Genomic DNA, 25,739 nt, shown 5'->3' with positions numbered 1-25,739 from the left:
CCTCCTTCATTTTTACTGATCCTCAACTTAGACAACCTAAAATAAGGAATTTTTTTGAGGGGTGGAAGGAGGCAACATTTGAATAATTTTAATGTGGATAGATGAAAATCTAAATTCTGTCATTCTCTTCAACTGAGTTCATTAGAAAAAAGTGTACATTTCTAGCACCCACTTTCAGGAGCAGAATCTAAGCCGGTTTAGATGGCAAGACAGATCTTGCCTACCATTACATATTTATAGATTTAATCTAATAACTAAAAATCTCATAGATTGGCTACAGGTAAAAAAAAATAATCTTATTTCTATAGAATACTGAAATTTTTCTTGCCAAATGCCATGCTGTCCGGTTTTTCTTAAATGGCTAAAACTTGTATCTTGATATTCTTTTTTTGTTGGTAAGGCAGGAATGCACTTAAATATAAGCAAAGAAGTTTCCTTTCTGCCTTTTCCAGGCAAGATGGTTAATGTTGCATTAGAACCTTGCAGCTGTGCAGTACAGGGCCATAAGCTTTTGAGAGGATATTTTGACAAATATGGTGTAGTTCTGTTTTGCAAGGCAGAGTTGATGCTCTTAAATGTGCCTTGAGAGCTGTCAATCCATACTGCTAAAGATAATACTAGAGCCATGGTTTTATATAACAAGAATAAAGGATTGTAATGATTTCCTTGATGTGAAAAAGCAACTTCATTTGGGTCTTATGGAGCATGTCCTGAAGCAACTTCTTTGTGGTGTCTTTGAGACTCCCAGAAACACCGTTTTCAGCAATTCCTGTCTGTAAGTGTCCCATTATACGATCTTGCTTTGTAGTTAGTACGTTTATCACAGAACAGGAATATTTTTTTTAATGGCTGTTTGTAGCCATGTAGAGTAATTGATAAATTTTATCCTAAAAGAACTTGTTTTTCTAAGTTATTTTCTAGAGTGTGCTTCATTTATTTGTTCCATTGCTATGGACATCTACTCTATCAGTTTTTATCCCTGGTATGCAGCCAGGTAATTCTGATAGCTCATGCCTTGTGGCACCAGTTTAGGTAACTAGAATAGATGCAGTTATTGAATGATCTGCTGAAATCTGTACTAATTCCGGATTTTCATCAAAATAATGGTTCCATCCTCCTAATATTTGATAATGCTGCTTTTGAATAGGCAGCAGAATAAAGAGCAGCATTCCTGTTAATGCACAGGAGACTCTAATTGCTTGGAAATCTATCACTTTATGCTATTAAATGAAGGATACTGCATTTGGTACAAGCAACAGCCTTCTATTAAAGTCTACCTTCTGCCTCTAAAGATACCAAGCTTTCAGTTAGTTTCTAGTTATTGAAGCTACTAATAAAGCTTTCAGGTGGGTAGAAAATCCTCTTACGGGTTGTCGAGTTTTTTCTCTGTCTGCAAATGTTATAATAGTGTGTTTACATCACTCCAGGAGGCTGTTCCCCATAACATTTTTACTGTTATGACAGGCATTGGATCCTCCATCAGCAGTATATTTTGTTCTGTTTCTGAAATTAGTAGTAGTAGTGGTTGCTTCTGTTAGGATGACTGGGGAAAGCTATGAGTACTCATGGCAGGCTTTGCACCTAACCAAAGTACCTTATTGTGATAAGGTATCTCTTACTTTATTGTCTATACCTGTTTCATAAAATGCTTTTTTTGCCCATTTCTGTGTAGTCCTATTATACCTGGATTTTGCAATGGAGAACTGCCTGTACTATTTCTGTGTAGCTGCTCACTGGATGGAAGCACCCTGAACATGGGTGGTATACAAGCAGCTCGAGTGCTGCCTCTGCCCACAACTTCTCTGCATACCACAAGCTAATACTAAAACCATTCTCTTAAAAAGGAAAACTTTTTTTTTTCTGGAAGATCCTGAGTTCAGTAGTATATTGAACAATATGTTAGGTAAATTATTGACAGGAAATTTCAGTATGTTTAGTGTTCTCCCCTATAAGGCTTTAAGATAATCTGTCAAGCTTCTCTGGTGCTAAAGGTTTATTTTTCCTGTATCTTTCCTGTATGGCTTAAAACCTGTTGATACTCTACAGAAGTTTAGATACCTAACTTACTGCATTAATAATAGGTCTGTTGACTTCTTTCTTAGATCATAAAGCTAAGTTTGACCACAATCCTGCAACAGTTTAATGAAGTGAAAAGCATTGCATTCAGTTTGAATGATGTTTGTAGTATGTGTAAAATTTGAGTATAGATGATTACAATATAGGTGCCTTGTGCTATTCAGTAAATGCCTTAGCTTAACTAAGCCTGTATTTTTGATGTTTTGACTTATATTGCATTTGCTCTGTGCTTTTATTTTAGGACTTGGATTTTGTTCGGTTTATTGTCAACTGTTTTACAGATTATTACCCAAACTTCCTCAGTAAGTATTGTACATTAAATCTGAAGTACTGTAGACTTGTGCAATAAGAGCATTTCATAATATTGCAGATGATGGGGTAGATGAAGTCTTTTTGCACATGCTTTATGTGGTGACTACATGGAACACATGGATGTTACAGATTTGGAATATTTTTGTGCTCGTAAGTCAGCACAACTTTGTGTTGTAAGTTAACTTTACATTCATCAAAAATCAACTGGCTTTTCATGAAAAAATAACCTAAGACATGTTTTTACAGATGAAAAAGTGATATAAGCATTTAGTAGAACTGAAATGTCCTGTTTTTTCCTTTGCTCCTTGTTACTTGTGTAGGAGCTTTGCAAACTTGCATGGCAGTTTATATCCTTTAGGAGTCTTCAGGGGATGAAGAATGAATGGCTATAGAAAATTTTAGGAAACAGTGGTTTACTCCAAACAGGAATAAAGCATGTTTGTGTGCACACTTGGAAAAACCTGCATAATTGCCTGTTGATTTTTGTGGATAGGCTAGGTCACCTTAAATGAGTTATAAATTTTAGGTGAAAATGTGCCTGAGTATTGAAATTCTGTACAGCAACTACTTAAACTCTCAACTTGATGATCAAAGTTCAAAACTTATAGGCAAGTGCAACATGTTTTTAGTTTTTTGATATTAAAGAAAAATTTTGGGATGCTCTAAGTCCAAGTACTAACTTTTCAGATTTCTCTGATTAAACAAATCTTGGAAGAAACGTGGATTTACAAAGACTCTTGCTATTTCTTTCTTTAGAAAGAAGAGGTGCTGAATTATACCTGTTAAACTTCCTTTTCAGTGTTGCTTTTCTACATCAGGTTGAGATTTTACCTTTCTCTGCCTTGTTTGGGGAGATTCTGTTGGTAACTGTGTTAGAAAAGTAGTATCCTAGAAGTGTATAAACAGTGTATAACTTAGGATTTTGTTAACTTCCAAGCAAAACAGCAAATGTTTTTATATAGTAATAGAAATAGGTTTATACATATTAAAAACAACTCTACAAAACTGCTTCTATGGTGAAGTGAACATGGACATTTCTAAAGATGAGTATTCACTTTTTACATGACCAATATTGCTGTGCTTTCTCTTAAACAGAAATACATAACACTTGGTATTCAGATTATTTCCTTTTTGTCTTTTCAGCAAAGATAGTGATCTTTGAAATGCCATGGATAATGAATGGTGAGTTGTTTGGCTTTTGTTTTTTACATCATGATAACTTTTTAAAATCAGTAGCATAAATAGGAGTATAAATAGGCATTTTCTGCTCTGTGTAGATACAGCTGAATGGTGGAATTTTTTAAACATGCATCTTTAAATCTCTCAATCAGTAGGTTGCATACTTTTTCTTTTCCTTCTAGCATTGTATTTTGGATCATATCTTTAAATAGAGCCTGTATTCATTCTGTGATCTCTAAAGATTGAGACCTTGATAAACAGTCTATTCCTTGAATGTTTCCAACTGTAATCCTTTCAAAGCTAGATCTGTTCATGATTTAGGAATACTATCATCAACAAATGATAGACACTTATACCCAGCCAAAACAGAATATACAATTTAAGATAGATGCTTGACACCAGACACTGATACTGTTACATATGTTTTGGTGTGTACTTCAATAATTATCATTAATGCTTATCCTGTACATTAGAATTATTCCTGTATTTTTAGAATACATATTTTTATGTAGGCTTTATATTTTTCTGTATGTTGATGTTCTACCATCACTGAAATAACTGTGGTGTTTGGAAATGCTTTGTAGATCTAAACAAGTGTCCTTTAAAGTAGCAAAATATTTCAACTGGGAAGAGTATACATGTATCTTTCCCAACCTCCCTCCCTCAAATTTGAAATACAATTGGTTTTACTCCCTCAGTACTTGCTGGGCTAAAATCCAAGACGACAAAGTTGTCATTAATTAAATCAAAGATACTCTTTCATGAAATTCTGTTGTCTGTCTGCATTTATCTATATAAAAGTGTATGTCCATGAAATACTTTCTGTGTAAATTATACTCCTTTCATGCACTGTTTAACCCCATTATAACAGATACTTTCAGAGCAGGTCCTGCCATATTTTACAGGATATAGCTCACTTGTGTTCTATAAGGTCTATCAATACACTGCAAGAAAACGCTTCCTGACAACTTTGTGTACCTCTTTTTTTTTTTTTTAAAGCTGCTTTTAAAATTGTGAAGGGTTGGCTTGGCCCAGATGCAATAAGCATGTTAAAGTTCACGAACAAGAATGATGTACAGGAGTATATCAGTGGAGAGTATCTTCCACCTCACATGGGTGGAACTGTAAGTATATTAACACTTCATGGTCCTTTTGTGATATTGAGACACACCTGTATAAATTACATATGTGGGGCTGAGAGTTGGCACTTCATGGATGTGAGATTTCTTGAAATTGTTCTGCTAATGATAATTTGTAAATCACACTAATATAGGTTAACTTTATGAGAATTTGATATCTGGCAGTCTTAAATACAGAAATATTTTTTTCTGAATCATTCATCCATGCTCCTAGAGCAACATGATTGTGTTGGTCTATGAAACAAGTTATGTGAACAGAAAATAGGTTTCATGGCCCTCAGTTTTCATACTGCTCCAGAGCTATGATTCGGTAAAGACAATCATATTGCTCTAGGAGCAAGCTCTGATAAGCAGTCTGGAAAACTAGGCTTAAGTGCTCAAAAACCACTTGCTCATGGTTTTCATTTAGTAATAAATGTATACTAAGTCACTGTTTTCCTGATCCCCAATCTGTTGTATTCCACATTCTACCCTTTCCAGCTGTTGATATTGCTGGTGGAACAGTCCAGTCCTTAAAGCATACATGTTTCTGGCCAGCCAGGGAGATTTGTTGCCTCTTCAATAACATTTTGTGCAAGACTGATACACATACAGTGTACACATTGATGCAAGACATGTAGATACAGTAGGGTTTTAGTATGTGCAATTGCTCAGTTTTCCTTTTGTCAGAGATGGATTTAACAAGGATGAATTGCCCAAGATGCCCTCCACTGGTGCCAGTATTGAACAAAGCGTGCAGTTAGAATGCTGTGCTCTTCACTTTAGTAACTGAATTGATAGCCCATAGCTTGTTTTCTTGGAAGTCCCTTTTTATAGGTCAGTGTTCTGAAGTTATACATCAGGTGTTTTGCATGTCATTTCATGGCCACTGTGTACATGTAATCTTAGAAAATATCACTACCATGATTAAGATATCTCTACCACAATTGCTGAACATAGTGTAAATTCTCTACATCTGCTATAAAAGAAGACTATTAGTCTGTAGAATGGATGTATCAAGCATTGAATAAATCTGTCTTGTTTGCCTGTCTGAGATTTTCACCCTGTTAGTAGATAAACCTGTGTCAGTGAAATTTATGGACTGTGATTGGGAAGTGTGGGACTTTGAGTAGTCCCAGTGATGAGATTCTGTTCAGCTGCTGAAGCTATCCAGCATCGTGAATTAATGTGGCCAAGTGAAATGTTCAGTAAAATTGACGTCTCTTAATTAAGGTTATTTTGTCTTATGCCTTTCATCATATGCTGGAAGGGAGTGAAAAGGCTTTTTATCGGTTTGGTTAAGGGTAATCTGGCTATTTCTGCCTTGTATGTGGAAATGGAGGATGTCAGCATTCTGCAAGCCTACTGGAATGTTTCTAACAGTCTGGAGTTCTCCTCTAATAGCGAATAGCTCTGTTGCTGATACTTAAAGCTTGTCCTTTAGGCCCTTAATTGCATATTGCTTGAGCCAGTGGGTACATTTCACTCATCTAAAGGTCTGTGACTTGCTTCAACCTGAACAGGAGAGAATTTAGGCCTTGATTTATAGATTAACGGGAAGTATGCTGCTTTGGGGTTTCTTTGGCCCTGTCTAAGGTTTTTCCTTTTACTTCATAACATCACACTATTCTTTGTTTTGAGAAAACATACTTGCTTATGGTGAGCTCTCTTGAAACACCTTTTTTTAACTCCCTGCTGGTAGCATAGTTTGGGAACTGTGGGCATGCTCAAGTCTGCCTCACAGGAGTCAGAGCTATGTTATTTCCCCCCTCCACTGGAAAAGCTGACAGACTAATTCAGTTTATTTTGCGTTTAAAAATGTTTGAAAATGCAGTAGGAACAGAGATCCCTTTTTCTAAAATTAGATGTAATTAAACAATTTTGAGAATGTTAAGAGAATTTCTAGTTAGCAAACCCTGTGTGTTTTTTTTTACTGGTCTTCCAATAGAAAAGATACCTTTACTGTAGAAGCATTGAGAACTTAAGTATGCTGCTTCTAAATTACTTGGATGTCTTCAATATAGTCTTTAAATTGATCTGGCATTCCAAAGACAGAGGTCTGAGTTGCAGGACATGTTAAAGGTCCACACACCAGGTTAAACTTGAGGGATTGTTTGGGGTTGTTTTGTGGTTTTGGGTTTTGTTGGTTTTTTTAAACTGTGGCTATTGTGAAACTAAAATACAAAGAACAAGTTTTTCATCACTTCTGGGACACTCTTTAGAATTAGCTGTCATAGTTTTTAAACGATGTTTCCTAGAACTAAGAACAAAACGTCAGTATTAAGGCTATGGATGCTGATCCTCAATAGACCATGTTCTGCTGTGATTATAAATAACAACAGTAGTTAAAATTTAGTGGCTTCATTGGTCACTATTTGTCTATTAGTGAGAAAATAAAATTTATTGGTACTGTCAGCTTTCTGCATAGGGGTTTGGCTTAAAATTGACAGTGAAGCATGTAAGTCATGTGAAACAAAAAAATTAATTTATAGTATTACTATTAAAACTAGAGAAGGTGCTTTTCATCATCCTAAATAACTGGTCCTTTAAAAATGTCGCTTATGTTTTAGGATTCATTCAAGTACAGTTATCCTCCATTGGTCGATGATGATTTTCAAACTCCCTTATGTGAAAATGGGCCCATTACTAGTGAAGATGAGCATGAAAGTAAAGAAGAGATAGATGTGGACACTAAGGAGACTGGGGAGCTGAATGAAGAACAAAACCTTAATCAGAAAAAGGTATCTAACTCTGAAGGTTGAGGCAAGACTAGTTAAATGGTTGAAGTGGGACAGGAAGCATATATTTTTTTTCTTCTCTTCCTTCATGTGTTGATTTTTTTCAGCATTTTTTTTCTGCCCTCCAGTTTGACAAAAGAACCCAGTAAAACTGATAATTATTCTTGCAGTTCAACCTTGCTTCTTAGTCTAAGACCAGTTTCATGCTTCTGAATGAGTATCTCTGCAATATAGTGAATTGTATAGTAAAATTTTAAAAGCTTCTGTGTTTTCAGAAGTTATGTCTTTCTAGTTGGTTTATTTTCAATCTTGGGTTATCTAGTGGTGTACACCTTAAAATACGTCTAGTTTTCTCAGATGCTTAAGTCAGTATGTACATGAGAAAATATTAACAGTTTAAATATTTGTACTTTATTAGATATTATTTTCTTAAATTATTGATAAAATCTCAAAATATAAAAGGTTTCATTTAGTCTCAGGAGAACTTGTATCCCTAATCCATCAATCCTGTTTTACAATATAATTTTCCTGCAGTGGTGTTTATCCAGAAATATAAAGGCATTGTTTTACACAAGTCCATATGAAGTGATATTTAGTAATATGCAATGATAGTGGGCATATTGCTCTTGAAAATAGTAGGAAAAATCTGAAGTTCACCACTTTAGTGCCATGATTAATTTTTGAGTATGAATTGCAAAACTTATGTTTAATGGAGTGGAATACTTTATTACACTTTCAGTTTCATTTACTGCTTTAAGTTTTTGTCAGAAGAATTTGAAACACATGGCTCACTTGAAGTAGTTCAGTTCTTTGCAACTTGGCTAGCTATTAAAAAAAAAAAAAAATTCACTGACCTTAAGTTCAAAAGGAAGCATTACATGGAACCATGGTGATTTTTCTGACCATTAGACTCAGTAGCTTGTTTGGGTTGTAGCACACTTTCCAAACTCTGATTCTCAAGTATGGAAACATGGAGAACTCTTGTTAAGTGTGAGTTCGTTTTGGTGCTTAATAGCCTCAGTGTTTTTGTTTTTAATTTGCTTGGCTGACTTCAGCTTTCTAGTTAAGGTAATTTTTTACTTTCACTTTTAAAAATAATGATTATTTTATGGTATTTTATACAGTATAATCAAGCTGCTACACAATCTTTTCAATGAACTAAGCTTGACACTTATGCTCATTATGTATCAATCTTAAGGCATGTTTAAGGCCTTACCTTTAACATACTTTTAAAATTGCAGACCATATCTTGTTGGTACTGTTTCTGTAAAAAGTAGATTATTGTTTTGCTTCAACTCACTATTCTTCTGTTCACATATTTAAGAATAATAATTGCTATTTCCTCCACAGCAAGTATACCATTGTTTACCACTTCAATGTTATGTTCTTTTCCAAAATGTTTTTCAGAAATATTCCCTTATTGTTTCAGAATGGTTGGCACTTCTTATTTCCAAGTTAATTATTTTTTAGTTGACTGTCTAAATATAAATATTCAAGTATTTTTTAATAAGGCTGGCTTCCAAACTAACATTTCAAGTGATCTGTGAGATATCATTGTCTTCATTTACTGCACTATCAGCCTTTAGATAAATTCTTAGTGATGACAAGAATCTGCATATGATTTATTTTATATATGTATGCCTTCTCTTATTCTATAGAAGGGCATATTTCTTTCCACAGAGTAGAGGGAGCCATGAGTGATAAACTTGGTTAGTAAGTCCCTGTCCTATAGATGCCTTCACCTTTAACATGTGCTATTGTAATATTTTTCTCTGGTAATTTTATTTAGATTTGTGTAGAATAAAGCCCCACACATAACGAGTGCAGTGTGTTTACACACTAACCTTTTAATATAATTGTAATTATAAAAAAATCAGTGTTGTCGCTTCTTTTTTATAAAACCTATTTTCTATAAAATTTTGTATTCCTTTCATTCCCATACTTCAAATTTACATAAACTGAATTGTCTTCATGTCTTCTCCCTGTATTAAGTGGAATAAAAACAAGGCAAAGCAAATTGTTCAGCTAGCTGATCTTGAGTCATGATGTTACTAATTCTTTGTCTTCTATATTTCCCCCTGCCCCGTTTTGCACTTAATTCTGGAGTTCTTTCATTTTTTGTATAATAAGATGTCCAGGCCTGCTGTGTATTTTCTTAATGTAATAGAGGAAAACGTTCAAACTAAGATATCTAGAGTTTTGGATGCACCAATTCAATCAGCATTATTTCTTAAGTTCTCCAATACTTCAGAGTTCCATCTAAAAGCAATGAAGATATGTTTAGCAACTCTGCAATACAATAAAGTGTGAAAAAGTTACTGTGTTTTCTGTTCAGTGTTGCAGTGATAGTATTGGGGTGTCTGTTTTAATTGAAAAGTTTTGCCATGGAAGAATAACATCAGTGCTTTATAATCTTAAATATTTGAGGTACTATAACTTAACATGTCTGGAGTTTTCAAGAATAACCACCTTTGGGCATCAGGAAAGTACATGGAAAAAACAGAGCAGCAGTTCTGTTTCATGCATGCTCAATACATAATGTAACTTATGTAACAAATTATTCAGTGGACTTCAGGAAGCTTCAGGGAATGAATATATATTAATCTTTGTCTGTAATATATAAATTGTTGAAATAACCCTCCTCATTCTTTGAAATACCTGTATGTTTCTGTAATGTGTCATCCAGGTTTCTAGTTAATGATTATAACTATCATTTTTACTCAGATGAATTCTGTAGAACAAATTTCCAAATCAGAGGAAACTGACAAAACAGAGATCAAACCAAAAATTGCAAAGAAAGCATTAAGCACTTTTAAAGGACCTTTATTACATATCAGGTAACCTTCTTTAATTTTTTTCCAATGTGCCTTGGACACTTGAGTACTGAACTAATTGGTTTTCAAAATAAACTATTTTTTCAGATTATTAGAGGGAAAACAAGTTATAAACATCCTTTTAAGAATTATTTTTACAAAGCTCAATTTTTCTTGTTTTACCTTTTTTTAGCAAATCTTTTGGTGTCACCATTGGCATGCTTTTTGTACTAGGTAGTAGGTCTACATTTCATAGAATCGTAGAAGCATTTCATGGTTTCATTGAGAAACTGTTATTTGATTTAGTTAAACCTGTGCTTATCTGTAATGAGAGCAGTGGTTTGACATTGCATTGGCTTAAAAAAACCAAAGCATTTACTAAGACAGCTTTCACTGTTAAATTTTGCTTGAATTCTTTTAACTAAAGATAGTGTAAAGGCATACTCTACTAGTTTGTGCTAATTAAGCTTAATGAATGGGTCCAATTTATTTTGTGTGGAAAGTGCTCTGTATAAATGGCATATCTGCTCAGAAGATGTTTGTCATTCAAGATGCTTACATCTTGCAATTTATCTGCTTTTTATTGTTAAAGTAAAAAAAAAAATCAATTGGCCAATATAACTTTTCACTGCCTCAGATTAAGATGCTTGCTTAGAAATTGATTTAGATGTTAACTTTTATTTTCACTTCCAGTTTGCTATTAGATGAATGAAGACAATATCTAATTTATAGGTAATTCCTTAGCTAATTTTGTAAGTGCTATACTGAATTAGTTTTGGAATGAATTTGAATAATGACATGCTCATTAGCATCAAAAAAATATTTTGTATGTGTCAGATTTTCCTGGTTTTGAACTGAGTTATCTTTAGTCCTTTGTGCAAAAACCTCCTCTGTCCCATCATACAAGAAACTGCAGTCTATGCCTTTGTATAGACTTAGAATTATGATTTTAAAAGAATGTTTTTCTGTCCTTATGACAAAAGGAGCAGTGTTCTCCCATCCACTCCTAAAAAAAAAAAATCCCCAAAAACAAACCACTACAAAAAAACCCACCCAAAACCAGCAAGAACCACAACCATACAACCAAAAAAAAATCCCAAACAAAAATAACACCTAAAACCCCCCACACGAAGTTCTAGTTCTACCCTTAGAATAGAAGTGTTGGACTTCATGTAAATTACATGAAAGAGTAAATCTAATTATATGTGTGCTAATACTTGTAGTCTTGCTGTAATGGAAAATAAAAGACTGTGTGTCTCTTGTCCTTGCTGTTTGGTTTATTTCCCTGGAACCTTTCTCAGGACACTGAACTGAAATGTATTGAACTGATAATATGTAGTGCCCTTTATGACTAGTCACAGGCACCTGTCTCGGAGAAGTCCCGGGGAAGTTCTGCCTGTATAATAAGCTGCTTTCCTTGCTCGTACCAGCACTGCCCTGTGAAGAGAGCAGCCTAGAGCCTGACTGGGCAGCTGAGGAACAGCAGCTCTGGCACCATGAAATGGCCAAGAACTGGCAGCCTTTCCACACCTAACTGCGGCTGCAGAAGACTCAGTTGGGGACCTCCTTAGACCCCCTGCAGGAAAATTCCTTACCTCTCACTGATTCATACCTGTTGGCTCTGGTGTGTGACCAAAGCTGGCTACTTATGCTCTTCTGTTTCTCATCTTTGTAGTCATATTCTCTAGTCACCTGTCTCACTGATTTAGACCACTCTTGCATTTGCCTTGCATACCTTTCTATGAAAGACTGGTCTTTATTGACCTTTTTCCTTAATAAATAACTTTATTTGAGAAGACAAAAAGCAGCACTTTACTTGCACTGTCTGGCAGTGGTGTGTATTGAGATGAGAATTTGTAGTACATGCTGAAATGGTTACCCTGTGCACATCAGAGTAAAAGTGTTTTAGTAAAAGTTAAGAAGCTAGATGTTCATTTAAAATAAAACACCCCACCCTCCCAACAACTCTACCCCACCCACCCCCAACACTACGGAACTGCTTGATTTCACCGACAACAGGTCTACAGCCCTATTTTTTTTTTTATCAATAGCCACAGTTAGTGGAACAAAGATCAGGTTCTGGCAGAATGTTCCTTTCCTTGAGCTCTTTTTGTGGCATATTTTGATGCTAGTTAATGCTTTTCTGCCTCATTCATGGTTCATCTTGCAATTGCTGTAATGCACAGCTGCAATAGTACACAGTATTAAGATACCCAAAATATTTTGTAACTACAGTCCTTCCTTTCAATAGTGTTATTTACTTAAGTTGAAAATTTGGGAAGGAAAAAAAGCTGAGAGGAGAAGGGGATACAGTTACCCTATTAATCTGTTTTAAACCCATCACTTTCTTGCTTCCTGCTGCAGTCAGCACACTTCCTTCTTCCACACCAAAAAGAAAAAAAATATTGTGGACTGTCTAATGCATTGTAAAACATAGGCATGCACACACACGCAGAGTTGCTATTGAACTCTGCTTCTAGTATGGCCATTCAGGTTTGTCCTGCAGCACCAAGGACTTTTCTTCTCAGCTAACACTGGTTTAAGTGAGAGAAGAAGGAAGGATTGATACTGTAAAAGGAGGTCTTCTGAGGAGGAGGTCAAGCAAACATGAAATTGGCATTCTGGAAAGGGAAGAAAAATACAACACGATTTTTGAAAAAGGCTTTCTGTCAGACAAATAAGCAGTTCTGTAGCACTGCGTAGTATGGCAGTTCTTTGTGTATTCTTAATGTGACACGTTGAAAGAAGAGTTTTTCACTTGTTACTTGAGTTTCCTCTCAACTTACAGTAGTATAGGAGCATGCCCTACTTTTTGCCTAAAAGTGTTCATTTGAATGCCTATTCCAAAATGAGTTGTGATAGTTTGATATGGTTTAAAATATTTCATGCATGACTCTCCTAATCACAGAAGAATATTAAAAATGAGCAATAACTTTATTTATGCATGTCACCAGCAGTATGTGAAGACTGACTCATAAGTACAAGTGAATTTAGCTGTAGTGGTTGAAATGATTGCCACTTGCAGATATCTGCCTGTTCCTTTTATGTGTGCACTATACCTATTACAAGGATAGATGTATGAGGTGGAAATTACTCTTTAATATTACCATAAATTAAAATTAATGAGGCTTTCCCTTAACACACTGCTCCAAGATGCAGTGACTGAAGTGACCGTATATATCTTGGCTATTCCTGCTGCTGCAGGTGGTCACACTCTTCCAGATGGAAGAAGTTAAGGGCAGTAATCAGCTGAGGCAGCTAGGTCCGCTTGTGGTCATGAGTCAACCCTGAGCTTCACTACAATATTTCTGCATTTTGTTTTCACAGCTTTTTTGATGAAAAGCTGTTTATAGGGACTGTAGCTACAGGGTTGAAAGTATTTTATTTTCCTGTAGGTGTGCTCAGTTTTTTTCTATGATATGTTGTAAAGATAATTTGAAGAAACTAATTATTTTTAAATTTCTTGCTAGCCCAGCAGAAGAGTTATATTTTGGATCCAAAGAAACTGGAGAGAAAAAATGTTTGATAGTTCTCACAAATGTCACTAAAAACATAGTGGCTTTTAAGGTAAGTATTTTATATGTGGCCTGGTTTTCTTTACTAAATGTGTAACATTTTCTTGTTTTGGTTAAGGAGGAAGAAATACTCTTAAAGCCACTTTTCAGTCTAAATTTTTTATTCTGTTGTGATGTTTGAAGCAGATAAAGAAATTTGGCTGACTTTATATGTGTACCACACTAAAGGGGATAATCAGTAATACAAATCTTTGGAGCAGTGACTGAAAAAGTGCTATGGTGATGGTTAGGTCTTTACTGAGAGTCTAATACTTAGTGAAAAAGAAAGTCTTGAGCACTGAAAAGTCATCTTTCTAGAATTCTTCTCCTTTTTAAATCTTGTCTGGGATCAAGTTAGTAATGCTCCAAAATGATGCAGATCTATCTGTAAATGTCACCATCAAAGGAATGAATGCAGTTATATTTGCTTCAGAAATACTGAGCTGACTCACATCTTTGGTTTTCTACCACATCTTTCGTGTTCTCTCCACACACAAATAACTAAAGTTTCTATACTTTCATATTAAAAATTTTAATAGTCTGTTTGATACTCTGGGCTCTTCTTAAATACATATATAAGAGAGAAAAATAGTATTTGCCATAAAATAAAGGATAGAAGTTGTCAAGAGAGAGGAAAAGGTGAAATACCAGTGTCTGATTACTCCTACAAAATAAAGTATTTTGAACACTGTATGTATTACTTGGTCTTAATATTTAAGATTTTGGGGATTTTATTTATTACAGAATGAGGGAGGTTATGAAACAATCAGTTTGTGCGTGCATTTACTATAGGCTTGCTTTGTATTTTTTGTTTGTAGGTGAGAACAACTGCTCCTGAAAAATACAGAGTAAAACCCAGTAACAGTAGCTGTGAGCCTGGCACATCACTGGATATAATAGTCTCTCTTCATGGTGGTAAGTAAACTCTTACAATAGAAATTTTAAGGAGTTTGGACAAGTTTTATTAACAGGCTGTTGCTCCAGATACTAACCTTTGTATGTGCTTGCTGGGATGTATGACTGACACCCATGTCTGCTTGACTGTTGTATGAGAATGTTATTATTTGTAAAAACACATGGATGTCAGACAGCATTTGAGTAACTACCCGGACTGACTTACTACTCCACAGGCATAAGCAGCTGTTGACTGCAGCCTGTTCTGTTGTCTCTGAAAAAAAGAAAAAAAGTTGCAGTGGCAGCTGTCTCACTTGTGCTCTATTATGGTGGGAGTTTATCTGTGATAAATCAGTTTCCTAAATTGTTAGGAAGGACAGAGGCGAATTTGCTGGAAAATGCATTCTTTACAGACTTCTGGGTTGTCCTTGAATCATTCAGATGAAACTAGTTCTGTTAAAATGAAACCGTAGAATTTTAGGAAAACTGTAATCAAAACTGTTGAGCTTAAGAGAATGATTTCATTATTTTTATTTCTAGGAAGTCAGTCCTGCAATAAACAAGCTCTCATTTTAAAATTCTTTTGTTCAAAAATGCCTCTATACACTTTGTAATACTGCCATTTTATCTAAGCACACTTTTTTTTTTTCTTTGAGGGCAGGTTTTGCAGCTTCTCTGCAAGATCGTTTCCTTATCATGGCAGCAGAAATGGACCAGTCTTCTGGAGCAGGTGTACCAGAACTGACTCAGTTTTGGAAAGAAGTCCCTAGGACCAAAGTGATGGAACATAGGTGAGCATTGACAGGAGGTTTTCTTAGCCATTATCATTTAGCTGATTTATTACACTTGCATATCATAATCAGTGAAGGATTCTCCAAACACAGTTGTGTGCTTACTGATTGAAGTATATTGCTGAGGCTTCTGCTCTGTTTAACTGATTAGAGGTTTTTTTAATGCATAAAATGTCATGGTATTCTGCACGTGCACTTCTTTTTATTGTTGTTGTTCTTGTGCTGATTAAGAGTTAAGTGGAAAAATGTGAATGGGTGTGACAATACACATGGACAGTATGTTATTTTTTTAAAATAAGAATGTGCACTTGAATTTTCTAGAAAAAAGGAAGGAAAGAAGACATATGAAATGCAAAACTGTTTTCTAGACAATATTAAAAAATATTCCCTTTCTGCTAGGGAAAATCATCATTTTGTAGATTTCTGTAAAACCTGTCGCATGTTCATATGCATGTTTTCCATATTTAATGCTGAAAAAAATACCACTTGGAAAATATGTTTCCCCACACACTCTTTTAAATACACCTGTTACTCTTCTCTCTCATCCGTTCACATTTAGTTATATCACTGTACATTTCTAGGAAAAGTTCACTGTAGTTCTTTTTCACCTAGAAGTCTTAGAGCTATGATATTGAGATGCTGTTTCATCTTTAAAAAAAAAGTAATTTGACTGTATTTTTACTTTAGATTGTTCCTGGTTTGAGGTGGGGGGGGTGGTGGGGAGTGGTGTTTGGGGTTTTTGGTTTTTTGGAGGTGCCTTTACCCCCTCCATGGCCAAAATGAACGTAGAAAAAAGAATTTTTGAGACTTGATGCCTAAGTCTGGCTCTATCTTTGCTTCAAATGCTTATCCCTCATTTCCCTATTAAACAAAATCTACATCATGTGAGTGATCTTAAGTGTCCTTGCATAAATGTTGCAATTTTTTTAAAGAGATACCTTGAAACAATAGGGAGAGATTGTTTACATTAGATTTATCACCTGCAAAGCGTGTCATGTACTTATGTTACTGATGAATACAAAACCAACCTTTACTTTTTATTAAACCCAGATTAAATGTAGTGGAGAATATAATTATTGTCTTTTTAATATTATATGTGCAAGTACTTTATCTCAGGAAGGTACTTAGATTTTATTACACATATTTGTCCCTGGTTTTGTTTTGTCTTTCTGGAGAAGTTTTAGGGTTTCTTTTTCCTCAAAATGTTGGAGGCTGTCTAGGGTGCAGTGATCATGAGATGATTGAGTTTTCGATCCTTGGAGAAACAAAGAGAGGGGTTAGTAAAACTGCCACCTTAGACTTCCGGAGGGCTAACTTTGACCTGTTCAAAAGACTGATTAACAAAATCCCTTGGGAGGCTGCCTCGAAGGAAATGGGAGTCCAGGAAGGCTGGACATACTTCGAGAGAAGTCTTAAAGGCACAGGAGCAGGCTGTTCCCGTGTGCCGAAAAACAAGCAGGCGGGGAAGGAGACCGGCCTGGCTAAACAGGGACCTTTGGCTGGATCTCAAGAACAAAAGGAGAAGCTATTGCCTTTGGAAGAGGGGCTAGGTCTCTCATGAAGACTATAAAGATTTAGTGAAGTTATGCAGGGAGAGCATTAGGAGAGCCAAAGCACAGCTAGAGCTCAACTTGGCTACAGCTGTTAAGGATAATACAAAATGCTTCTATAAATTTGTTAACGGCAAAAGGAGGATTAGGGAAAATCTCCCTCCTTTACTGGATGCAGAGGGAAACATGGTAACTAAGGATGAGGAAAAGGCTGAGGTGCTCAATACCTACTTTGCCTCAGTCTTTAGCAGTGGAACTGGCTGTTCCCTGGACACCCAGCCTCATGAGCTGGGAGATGGGGAGGGGAAGCAGAATGAGGTCAGCACAGTTGAAGAGGAGGTGGTCAGAGACCTGCTACACCACGTGGATGCACCCAAGTCTGTGGGACTGGATGGGTTACACCCAGGGGTGCTGAAAGAGTTGGCAGATGTGCTCGCCAAGCCGCTTTCCATGATTTACCTGAAATCATGGCTAACTGGGGAGGTCCCATTGGACTGGAGGGTGGCAAATGTGACACCCATCTACAAGAAGGGCAGAAAGGAGGATCCAGGAAACTACAGACCTGTCAGTCTGACCTCGGTGCCAGGGAAGGTCATGGAGCAGGTCATCTCGAGTGCCATTAAAAGTCATATAATGGACAATCAGATGATCAGTCCTAGTCAGCATGGGTTTATGAAAGGCAGGTCCTGCTTGACAAACCTGATCTCCTTCTACGGCGGGGCGGCCTGCTTATTGGATGAGGGAAAGGCTGTGGATGTTGTCTGCCTTGACTTCAGTAAGGCCTTTGACACCATTTCCCACAGCATTCTCCTGGCAAAATTGGCTGCTCATGGCTTGGATGGGCACACGCTTCACTGGGTAAAAAACTGACTGGATGGCCGGGCCCAGAGAGTTGTGGTGAATGGAGTTAAATCCGGTTGGCAGCTGGTCATGAGTGGTGTCCCCCAGGGCTCGGTTTTGGGGCCACTCCTGTTTAACATCTTTATTGATGATCTAGACGAGGGGATCGAGTGCACCCGCAGTAAGTTTGCAGATGACACCAAGTTGGGTGGGAGTGTTGATCTGCTCGAGGGTAGGGAGGCTCTGCAGAGAGACCTGGACAGGCTGGAGCGATGGGCTAAGGCCAACTGTAGGAGTTTCAATAAGGCACTTCAGCCACAACAACGCCCAGCAGCGCTACAGGCTTGGGGAGGAGTGGCTGGAGAGCTGCCAGTCAGAGAGGGAGCTGGGGGTGTTGATTGACAGCCAGCTGAACAGGAGCCAGCAGTGTGCCCAGGTGGCCAAGAAGGCCAATGGCATCCTGGCTTGTATCAGAAATAGCGTGGCCAGCAGGGACAGGGAAGTGATCTTACCCCTGTACTCGGCACTGGTGAGGCCGCACCTCGATTACTGTGTTCAGTTTTGGGCCCCTCACTACAAAAAGGACATTGAATTACTCGAGCGTGTCCAAAGAAGGGCAAGGAAGGTGGTGAAGGGTCTGGAGCACATGTCGTACGAGGAGCGGCTGAGGGAACTGGGGTTGTTTAGTCTGGAGAAGAGGAGGCTGAGGGGAGACCTCATTGCCCTCTACAGCTACCTGAAAGGAGGTTGCAGAGAGCTGGGGATGAGTCTCTTTAACGAAGTAACAAGCGATAGGACAAGAGGTAATGGCCTCAAGTTGCGCCAGGGAAGGTTTAGACTGGATATTAGGAAGCATTTCTTTACAGAACGGGTTGTTAGGTGTTGGAATGGGCTGCCCAGGGAGGTGGTGGAGTCCCCATCCCTGGAGGTGTTTAAGAGTAGGGTCGACATAGCCCTTAGGGATATGGTGTATTTGAGAATGGTCAGTGTTAGGTTAATGGTTGGACTGGATGATCTTCAAGGTCTTTTCCAGCCTAGATGATTCTGTGAAAATAGAAAAATGCAACAGCCTCAATTTAACCATTTCATTAGCAAATAAATTCATTCCCACACTAATTGACTTCCATGTTATCAGAGGAGCTTCTCCTGTATTTTATAAATCATGTAGGATTCCACAACCTTCAGTTGTGACTTGAAATTCTGTTCCTGCATTTTCAACTCTGGAAGAGGTGGACTCTATGAAAAATATTGTTGCTGCGACTTAAAATGGAAAGAAAAGCTTTAGATTTTGTTTGCTGTTCAATAAATTGTTGCATCTCTGGTAGTAAGTATTTGACTGAATAATCCAGTGCATCCTGTGCTATGAATTTGAAGTGATGAAGGTACATTTTAACTGAGCATGCAGATAATTTTGATCTTGCTTTCCATATCAAAAGCTATCGAAACATAATTGGTGGACTGAGGAAGCCTTTTCAGACTACCATTACAATAATCATTTAGAAAATTAATCAATGAGAACAGATAATAAAGTGCATATAATAACTGTTAGATGGACTATTTACTATTAATTCTACAATGTTACATTAAATTTATGATTTTTGGTGCATATTTTTTTTCCCCTTTCACAGGCTCAGGTGTCATGTTATAGAAAGTAGTAAGCCTTCTTCTCTGACATTAAAAGAGAACGCATTTAATATTCCAGCAAAAACCAATGAAGATGTGCATTTACAGGTAATAGTGTATTTCTTTGTGCTGAAGATTGAACAAAATTATAAAAGATGATAGAGATAAAAAGAATTTGAACTAAGCCTCCTTGATACTTCATAAATTATACTATTTGAAAAGCTCAGCAATTGAAAGTAACTAAATCAGTGATAGTGATTTTGTGATTATTTTGTTGAATGGCAGTGGTTTAATAAAATACTACTTTCAATGCAGCTTGCTCATTTCTCTTGTGTATATTACAGGTGTAGGGTATCAATGAGCCTCAGCTGTATCTTTTGCTTCCTAATGTAAAGATGTCACCTATATAGGCAGTATGGGCTATCCATAACTTAAGATTTGAAGCTCCTTTAGTAGAAGAGATTCCTGAAGTATGTAGTGATAGAAAAGGTATCACTAAGAGAAGTCTTGTTTCTTAATTTTTTTTTCTGTGCTTATAGTTATTGGCTAAATAGTTCTAAATTAACAAGTACTTTCATGTGCAGTGATTCTAATGTAATGAAACTATATCTATTTTCAGCTAACTCATTTACTGCAAATTAATAGAAAACTTCAAGAACAGATTGATCGCTGCCTCTGGTTCCAGCAGTTATCAGTTGTTTTATCGTTACTATCAGTTACTGTTGTTGCCTTCTGCTTCTACCTGGCATATACCCAGAGAAGCTAAAAAGAATTGCTGTGCACTGGATGTGCTGTCTAGCATGGTTGGTTGCAGTGGAAGAGATAGCAGTGCTGCGCTTGGATTCTGGAACTGCCAAAATGAGGTTTGTGAAACCACAACAACAAATGATGATACAATTTACTGACAAAAAAAAAAAAAAAAGAAGAAAAGAATGACCAGCAAAGGAAATGACTAGAAGTTGACACTTAGAACAGGGCATGAGGAAGATGTTAGAGCTAGGATCTATTTTCACAGTACAACTCAATAAATACTACTGAACTGGAAGGAGGAAGCCAAATACAACACAATTTAAAACTGTTTAGTTTTTTTTTTTCTTTATTCAACTACTTTACCATATTTAATTTCTTTTCTTCATACTCATTCTTACATTTTGAATTACTCTCCTAGAAGGTACAAGCAGTTAACTTAGTGTATTCTAAAGGTTCATAATCTATGTACATACACATATAAAGGAAGATACTTCTTAGTAACTATTTTGGTAATTCAGGCTCATTGCTTTCACTGGTTAAATTGGTTATTTTTGTGCTTTATCTGAATGCAAAGTTGCTGTAAATATTTCCTACCAAATAACATATACACAGCCATAACGACCAGGAATATAACCTTTGTTTGATTCCAAAGATACCGATGAAATAATCATAAGACACTACTCCTGTTTTGTTTTTTTTTTTTTTAAAGCAACTCTTAGTCAAATTGTGAAAGGACTGTGAGAGTTGACTTTTGATGACCTATTACTGGTTCATAAAAAGGCTAATAAACAGTCAGTGTAAGAACTTATTCTGAGATGTGCAATATGCTTAAATTACAGAGGAATTTATGAAAAAGCAAGTCAGGAAGATTAAAAACTGTTGAAGGCAACATAGAAGTGTTATATCTGCCATTTCTCAGAAAATGTTGTGGAAATGGTGTATGAAGCTAGTGAGAACTTAAGCTAACAAGGATTCTTTGTACTCATTGCTGTAAATATGTATATTAAAATGCTAAACACTTAAAAGGAGACTGATGGTATCTTTCATACTTTTAAAATTTTCACTCTTGATGAGGTCTAAAAATTTTAAATTATTTCTTTACTAGAGTTAATTTTTGCTACAAATTGGCTTTGTAACAGATCATTTAGTTTTGTCTGCTGACTTCAATATATGAGAAGAGATTATTGAGGAAGATTAAAGGTCATATTCTACTTCTGTCTTTTTGCTTACAGTATCTCTCCAGTGTGTTGTAGATGTAGTATCATTTCTAGGAAATAGAAAAGGGCAGTTTAAAAAAATGCATTAATAAAACATTAATAAAGCAGCAATATGATTACTAAAAGAATTAACATGTAAAAGGCAACTCTACAGAACGATTTGGTGCACAGTCTTCTTTCTTAATTTATACAATATTTTACCATATCTACATTTTCTTAGTTTTTCACTAATCTCCTTTCTGTTCAGTTTGCTTCTCAGTATTTTATTTTCTTAATGAGTTGGCAACTTACATTGTTCACTGCTTACTATGATGCTGTTATTTAGGCTAGTTTCATGTGCATGCAACTCAGATGCTTTGCTTCCAACAAAATGGGTTGTTGTCTTGTTGAGAAAGGTAACGAAGAAATTTGTAACCTTAAGATAATAACCACCATGCTATTAAAATGCCAATTCCTTAATTTGAGTGGATTGAATAGCACTTTACTGTAAAATTGCAAGAAATATATTCTTAGAGTCTTTGCCAATATGAATATTTTAATGTTTTGGTGCTTTCATATATTTTCAGTATTTTATTACTATGTTGGTATTTTCTTTGTATGATAAACCAGATGAACATCTTTTCTATTTTAATATGTTTTAGAAAAATACAGCTACAAAATAAATATGAGGAAATATGTAGTCTTGAATGTTTAGTCTTTTAAAAAGCTGCATCTCCTGAGGTTTTGGTTCTCTTGTTAGTCTGTAGATACTTAATATGAAAGAGGGGTCAATATGGTAATGACTCGTAGCCTGTTGTATAATAGAAGTTGTGATGATACTTGTCAGAGAAATGTAAAATAGATGATCATGAGTTCTTAGACAGAGTGCCTAACATAATAACATAGCACATGATATTGGCATGTAAGCACTACCATGGCACGAACAATGCAAATCCACAAATCCAAATATTCTTAGTAAATCTATTAGTTAAACATCACACAGTAAATGGAAAAAATATATATAAGAAAAAAAACACCAAAGCAACAGTATTTTCTTCTTACATAGAAATTGCCAGTAGGCTACTTTGTAATTTTCTTTTGTGAAAACTTCATTGTTTATATCATCACAAAACATACGGTGATCCATCACTGTTTTCCCAGTTTTCAGTTGTCAGTAGTTTCAGGTTTTGTGTGTCCACCCTTGGAAACACAGATTTCAGCCAGTCCATTTTGGAAGGTTTTGTGTCTAACACATATTGATATTACACAGTGCACATCAGTAACGTGTTTTGATACGATACCCAAAATTGAGTGTATACACAAAAGGTTGTTTTCAAATTTTTTATTTTATTTATTCACAGTACATGAAACTCAGTTTGTAAAGCTGGGGCATTTTAGAACTTAGACAATTCACAAAATAGGATTTTGATTACATGAACTATTGAGATAGAAGATTTCATTTTCCTTTCCCTCATTGTAGATTAGCAGTTATTTTTGGCTTTTACAGACAATTAAGAGAAAGCAATGACTGTAATCCTATAAATTAGCAATTTGTGCTCCAAAAGAGCACATACTCTTTTCCTAGCAAGCAGTTTTTGTGCCCTATTCTTAGGTTCAGTTTTTTACGTTATTAAGTAAAAGATTAGGTTCAAGACTTCATAGATAGTGCTTTATTTATCATCTCTTCTCTACTTCCAGAGTCTTGCTGCAGGACAGCTCTGAACCGTATGCACAGGTGGTGTTGCAGTGACACCATTCACATTGGCACTGATGATGTTCATCCTGAAATTATTTACGGTGGTTTAATGTTACAGTATATTTGAATGCTCAAGGAGGTATTAAATGGGAAGTACATTTTTTTAAATAGTGAAAACAGGAATTTTTGCATAAGGACACAGTCATGTTGAGTTTTTTTTAATTAGATGCAAAAACTAAGTATCAAGGAAAAAACACATTGGACTAGGCTAATTTGGAGGAAAAAGTCTTGGTTGTAATATTTTAGCATTTAGAAAAATAAACACAGACAAGCATTTTAGATATTTTATTTAAAAAAAAAAATGGAGGGGTGGGGAGGCAACAGGGCCAGGAACAAGGTTTTTTAATTACTTTTCTATTTCATCAGTGATTCCCTGCTGTAACTGATTTGTCTCTAATGTTTGCGTTCAGGTTCTCTCAAATATTTGTCCCTGCTTCCAGGTGTTAGTTTATATGGCTTTTGTTGGCTGTGTGAGGTTTTGTAGAGAGCATTTTAAGTCACTGCGCTGTCTCGGGGATCCTCATACTTTCTGTTGGAGTGGCAGCATAAGGGTATAAATGCTGTTCTGTTAACAAAGGACAGTGTTAGCTCGTTCTTTTTCTAGTGCTTTATTGTGGAAGTGGATGTTCAGTCATAATAATAGAACAAATTTGAGAATTGACCAAACACTATTCTGCAAAATGCATCAGAGGTGCTGTAAGAATTCACTGGTTTAGATCTTGTAGTAGTTCCACAGGGTGTTGTCTAAGACACGAAGATGTCTGTATTTGCAGTATATTAGTTTAGGAAGAGGTAATCAGTTCTAATTAGCCAGGAAGAGCAAGTTGAATGCTCTTTTCTGAGCTTAAAGAAGACATCTTAAGTCAATTTCTGAAGTGCGTGGCTTACTGTTCCCTGGAAGATGGCACACTGAGGAATTACTGACTTGGTATTACAGCAATTGCTACATTTCCATTATGTAGGTGTTAACACAGGTAAGTGATTTCAAGTTAATGATTCAAATGAACAATGCTTTTCAGTATGCCTAGTTCTGGGGCACGCTTCAGCATCAGCAGCTTCTGGCTCTGTGTTTTCTGCAGCTGGTGAGAAGTGTAACCTCCCGTTTTCTGTTTTCTTAATCATTTCAGTCCCAGTTTTCAATTCGAACCTTGCTATTCTTGCTTTCGCTGCTTTTATAGTGAATGCCTACAGTAGTACACGCAGATCCAACTTGAAAAGTAAAATGCAGGAAATCCACCTCTCCAGAAGTGTGGCAGTGGTGAGAGGTTCTCCTTTGTAGAGGAGGTGAGCGAAGTTCCACGTGCTGGTCCTGACTGAGAGGGATTTAGGCGATTTCCTGGTAGATCTGTGCAATTACTACTTTGCTACTTCTGAGTAGAAGTACTGAAATCCCCCAGTTGTATGAGCAAAGAGTAAGTAGCTTGCCAGATTTTTACCAGTAGGTATCACAGCTCCTGGTTTACTTCTTTCACAAGGCTGGTGCATCAGCCTGCTTACTTGGCATGCTCTAGGTCACCTCTGTTTTCCTAAACACTGAGAGAAGGACTGGGCTAACAGCTGAAGAGTGCTCAATTATTGCTGTATGATTGCAGCTAGTAGCACTTGTTTTTTAGATTGCAGTAGGCAATTTGTTCTGATGGTATTGCTGAAGTTAATAATGAAGTCCAAACACAAAGCCTGTTTATCAGTTGTCAGTCATTGTAGTCTTTGCTGTAGTCTAAAGCATAGCAGTAGCCCACCCAAAGGACTGCTACGTTCTTCCTTATGCCAGTTCAGGGTCTCTTGATCTGTTAGTAATACTTCCTCTGTTCTATTTTAATTCTGTAAATACCAGTTGTGCTATATTGGTACTGTATTGGAGTTGGTTGAAATGTCAGAAAACCTAAATATGAAAAAAAATGTCTGTAACTTCTGTTTATCTTTCATTTTCTTTGGTCAGCAATGGAATATATTCATCATTTTACTGTCTCTTGGTGTTTTTTCGCAAAATATTTTTGGAGGTTTTGCTTCCTGTTAAAAATATCTTGTTAGAAGGATGGTAAATTATGTGTTTTGTTGATCTTGATTAGCCCATGAGATATGCCAACACTTGATGGTGATTCAGCTGGCAAGAAGCTGTGATTTCCTTAAAGTATTCAAGGATTATTTTTTTTTTCATTTTTCAAAAACGTAAAGTCACTGTGCCTCTTTTTTCTTTAGTCTTGATCAGACCTTGCTCCTGAAATAAATACATCTACACAAACTTACTTGAGTGAGGAGCAAAAGACTTGGCCTATTGGAACTTACCAGAAGAAACAGATAGTTGAATATGTACTTTCTGTTTCTGACCCAACTACAAATAACCAGTTACATCTACTCATGTTATTTCAGTACATGTGTGTATACTGTGAAGTAGCCACACAATAAACTGCCATTGCTACTTGATGAGAAAGTGAGTGATAGATTCACCCCACATATCAGTTTTATCCAGAAAGCCAGGAGGGCCAGGTGGAGCAATGCTACATAATGATGTGCTCTTCCTACAGCAGGCTGTCCATGTGGTCTCTCTA

At 36.3% G+C, this 25,739-nt stretch overlaps 1 protein-coding gene across 4 annotated transcripts in view; it reads left to right on the top strand.

Moving 5' to 3' along the window:
- The window catches only part of MOSPD2 (motile sperm domain containing 2), a 41,060-nt gene extending 15,902 nt beyond the window's left edge, over nt 1-25,158 (top strand). For 2 of the 4 annotated variants that reach the window (XM_074814763.1, XM_074814765.1), the window contains exons 6-15: nt 2,318-2,378; nt 3,532-3,570; nt 4,567-4,691; nt 7,256-7,426; nt 10,148-10,260; nt 13,707-13,803; nt 14,609-14,705; nt 15,346-15,475; nt 19,494-19,596; nt 20,108-22,134. In XM_074814763.1, coding sequence (XP_074670864.1) covers nt 2,318-2,378; nt 3,532-3,570; nt 4,567-4,691; nt 7,256-7,426; nt 10,148-10,260; nt 13,707-13,803; nt 14,609-14,705; nt 15,346-15,475; nt 19,494-19,596; nt 20,108-20,254 — 1,083 coding nt within the window. In that variant the 3' untranslated portion in view covers nt 20,255-22,134. Of the gene's footprint in view, nt 1-2,317; nt 2,379-3,531; nt 3,571-4,566; nt 4,692-7,255; nt 7,427-10,147; nt 10,261-13,706; nt 13,804-14,608; nt 14,706-15,340; nt 15,476-19,493; nt 19,597-20,107; nt 22,135-23,132 lie in introns of those variants that run through there. The other 2 variants (XR_012621956.1, XM_074814764.1) reach the window with 2 other exon arrangements.
- Nucleotides 25,159-25,739: the final 581 nt, after the last annotated feature.

Source organism: Strix aluco, chromosome 2 (genome assembly GCF_031877795.1).
Source record: "Strix aluco isolate bStrAlu1 chromosome 2, bStrAlu1.hap1, whole genome shotgun sequence".
Classification (NCBI taxonomy): Eukaryota; Metazoa; Chordata; class Aves; order Strigiformes; family Strigidae; genus Strix; species Strix aluco.
Note: the sequence above shows the minus strand (reverse complement) of the source record. Positions and strands in the feature narration are given on the sequence as shown.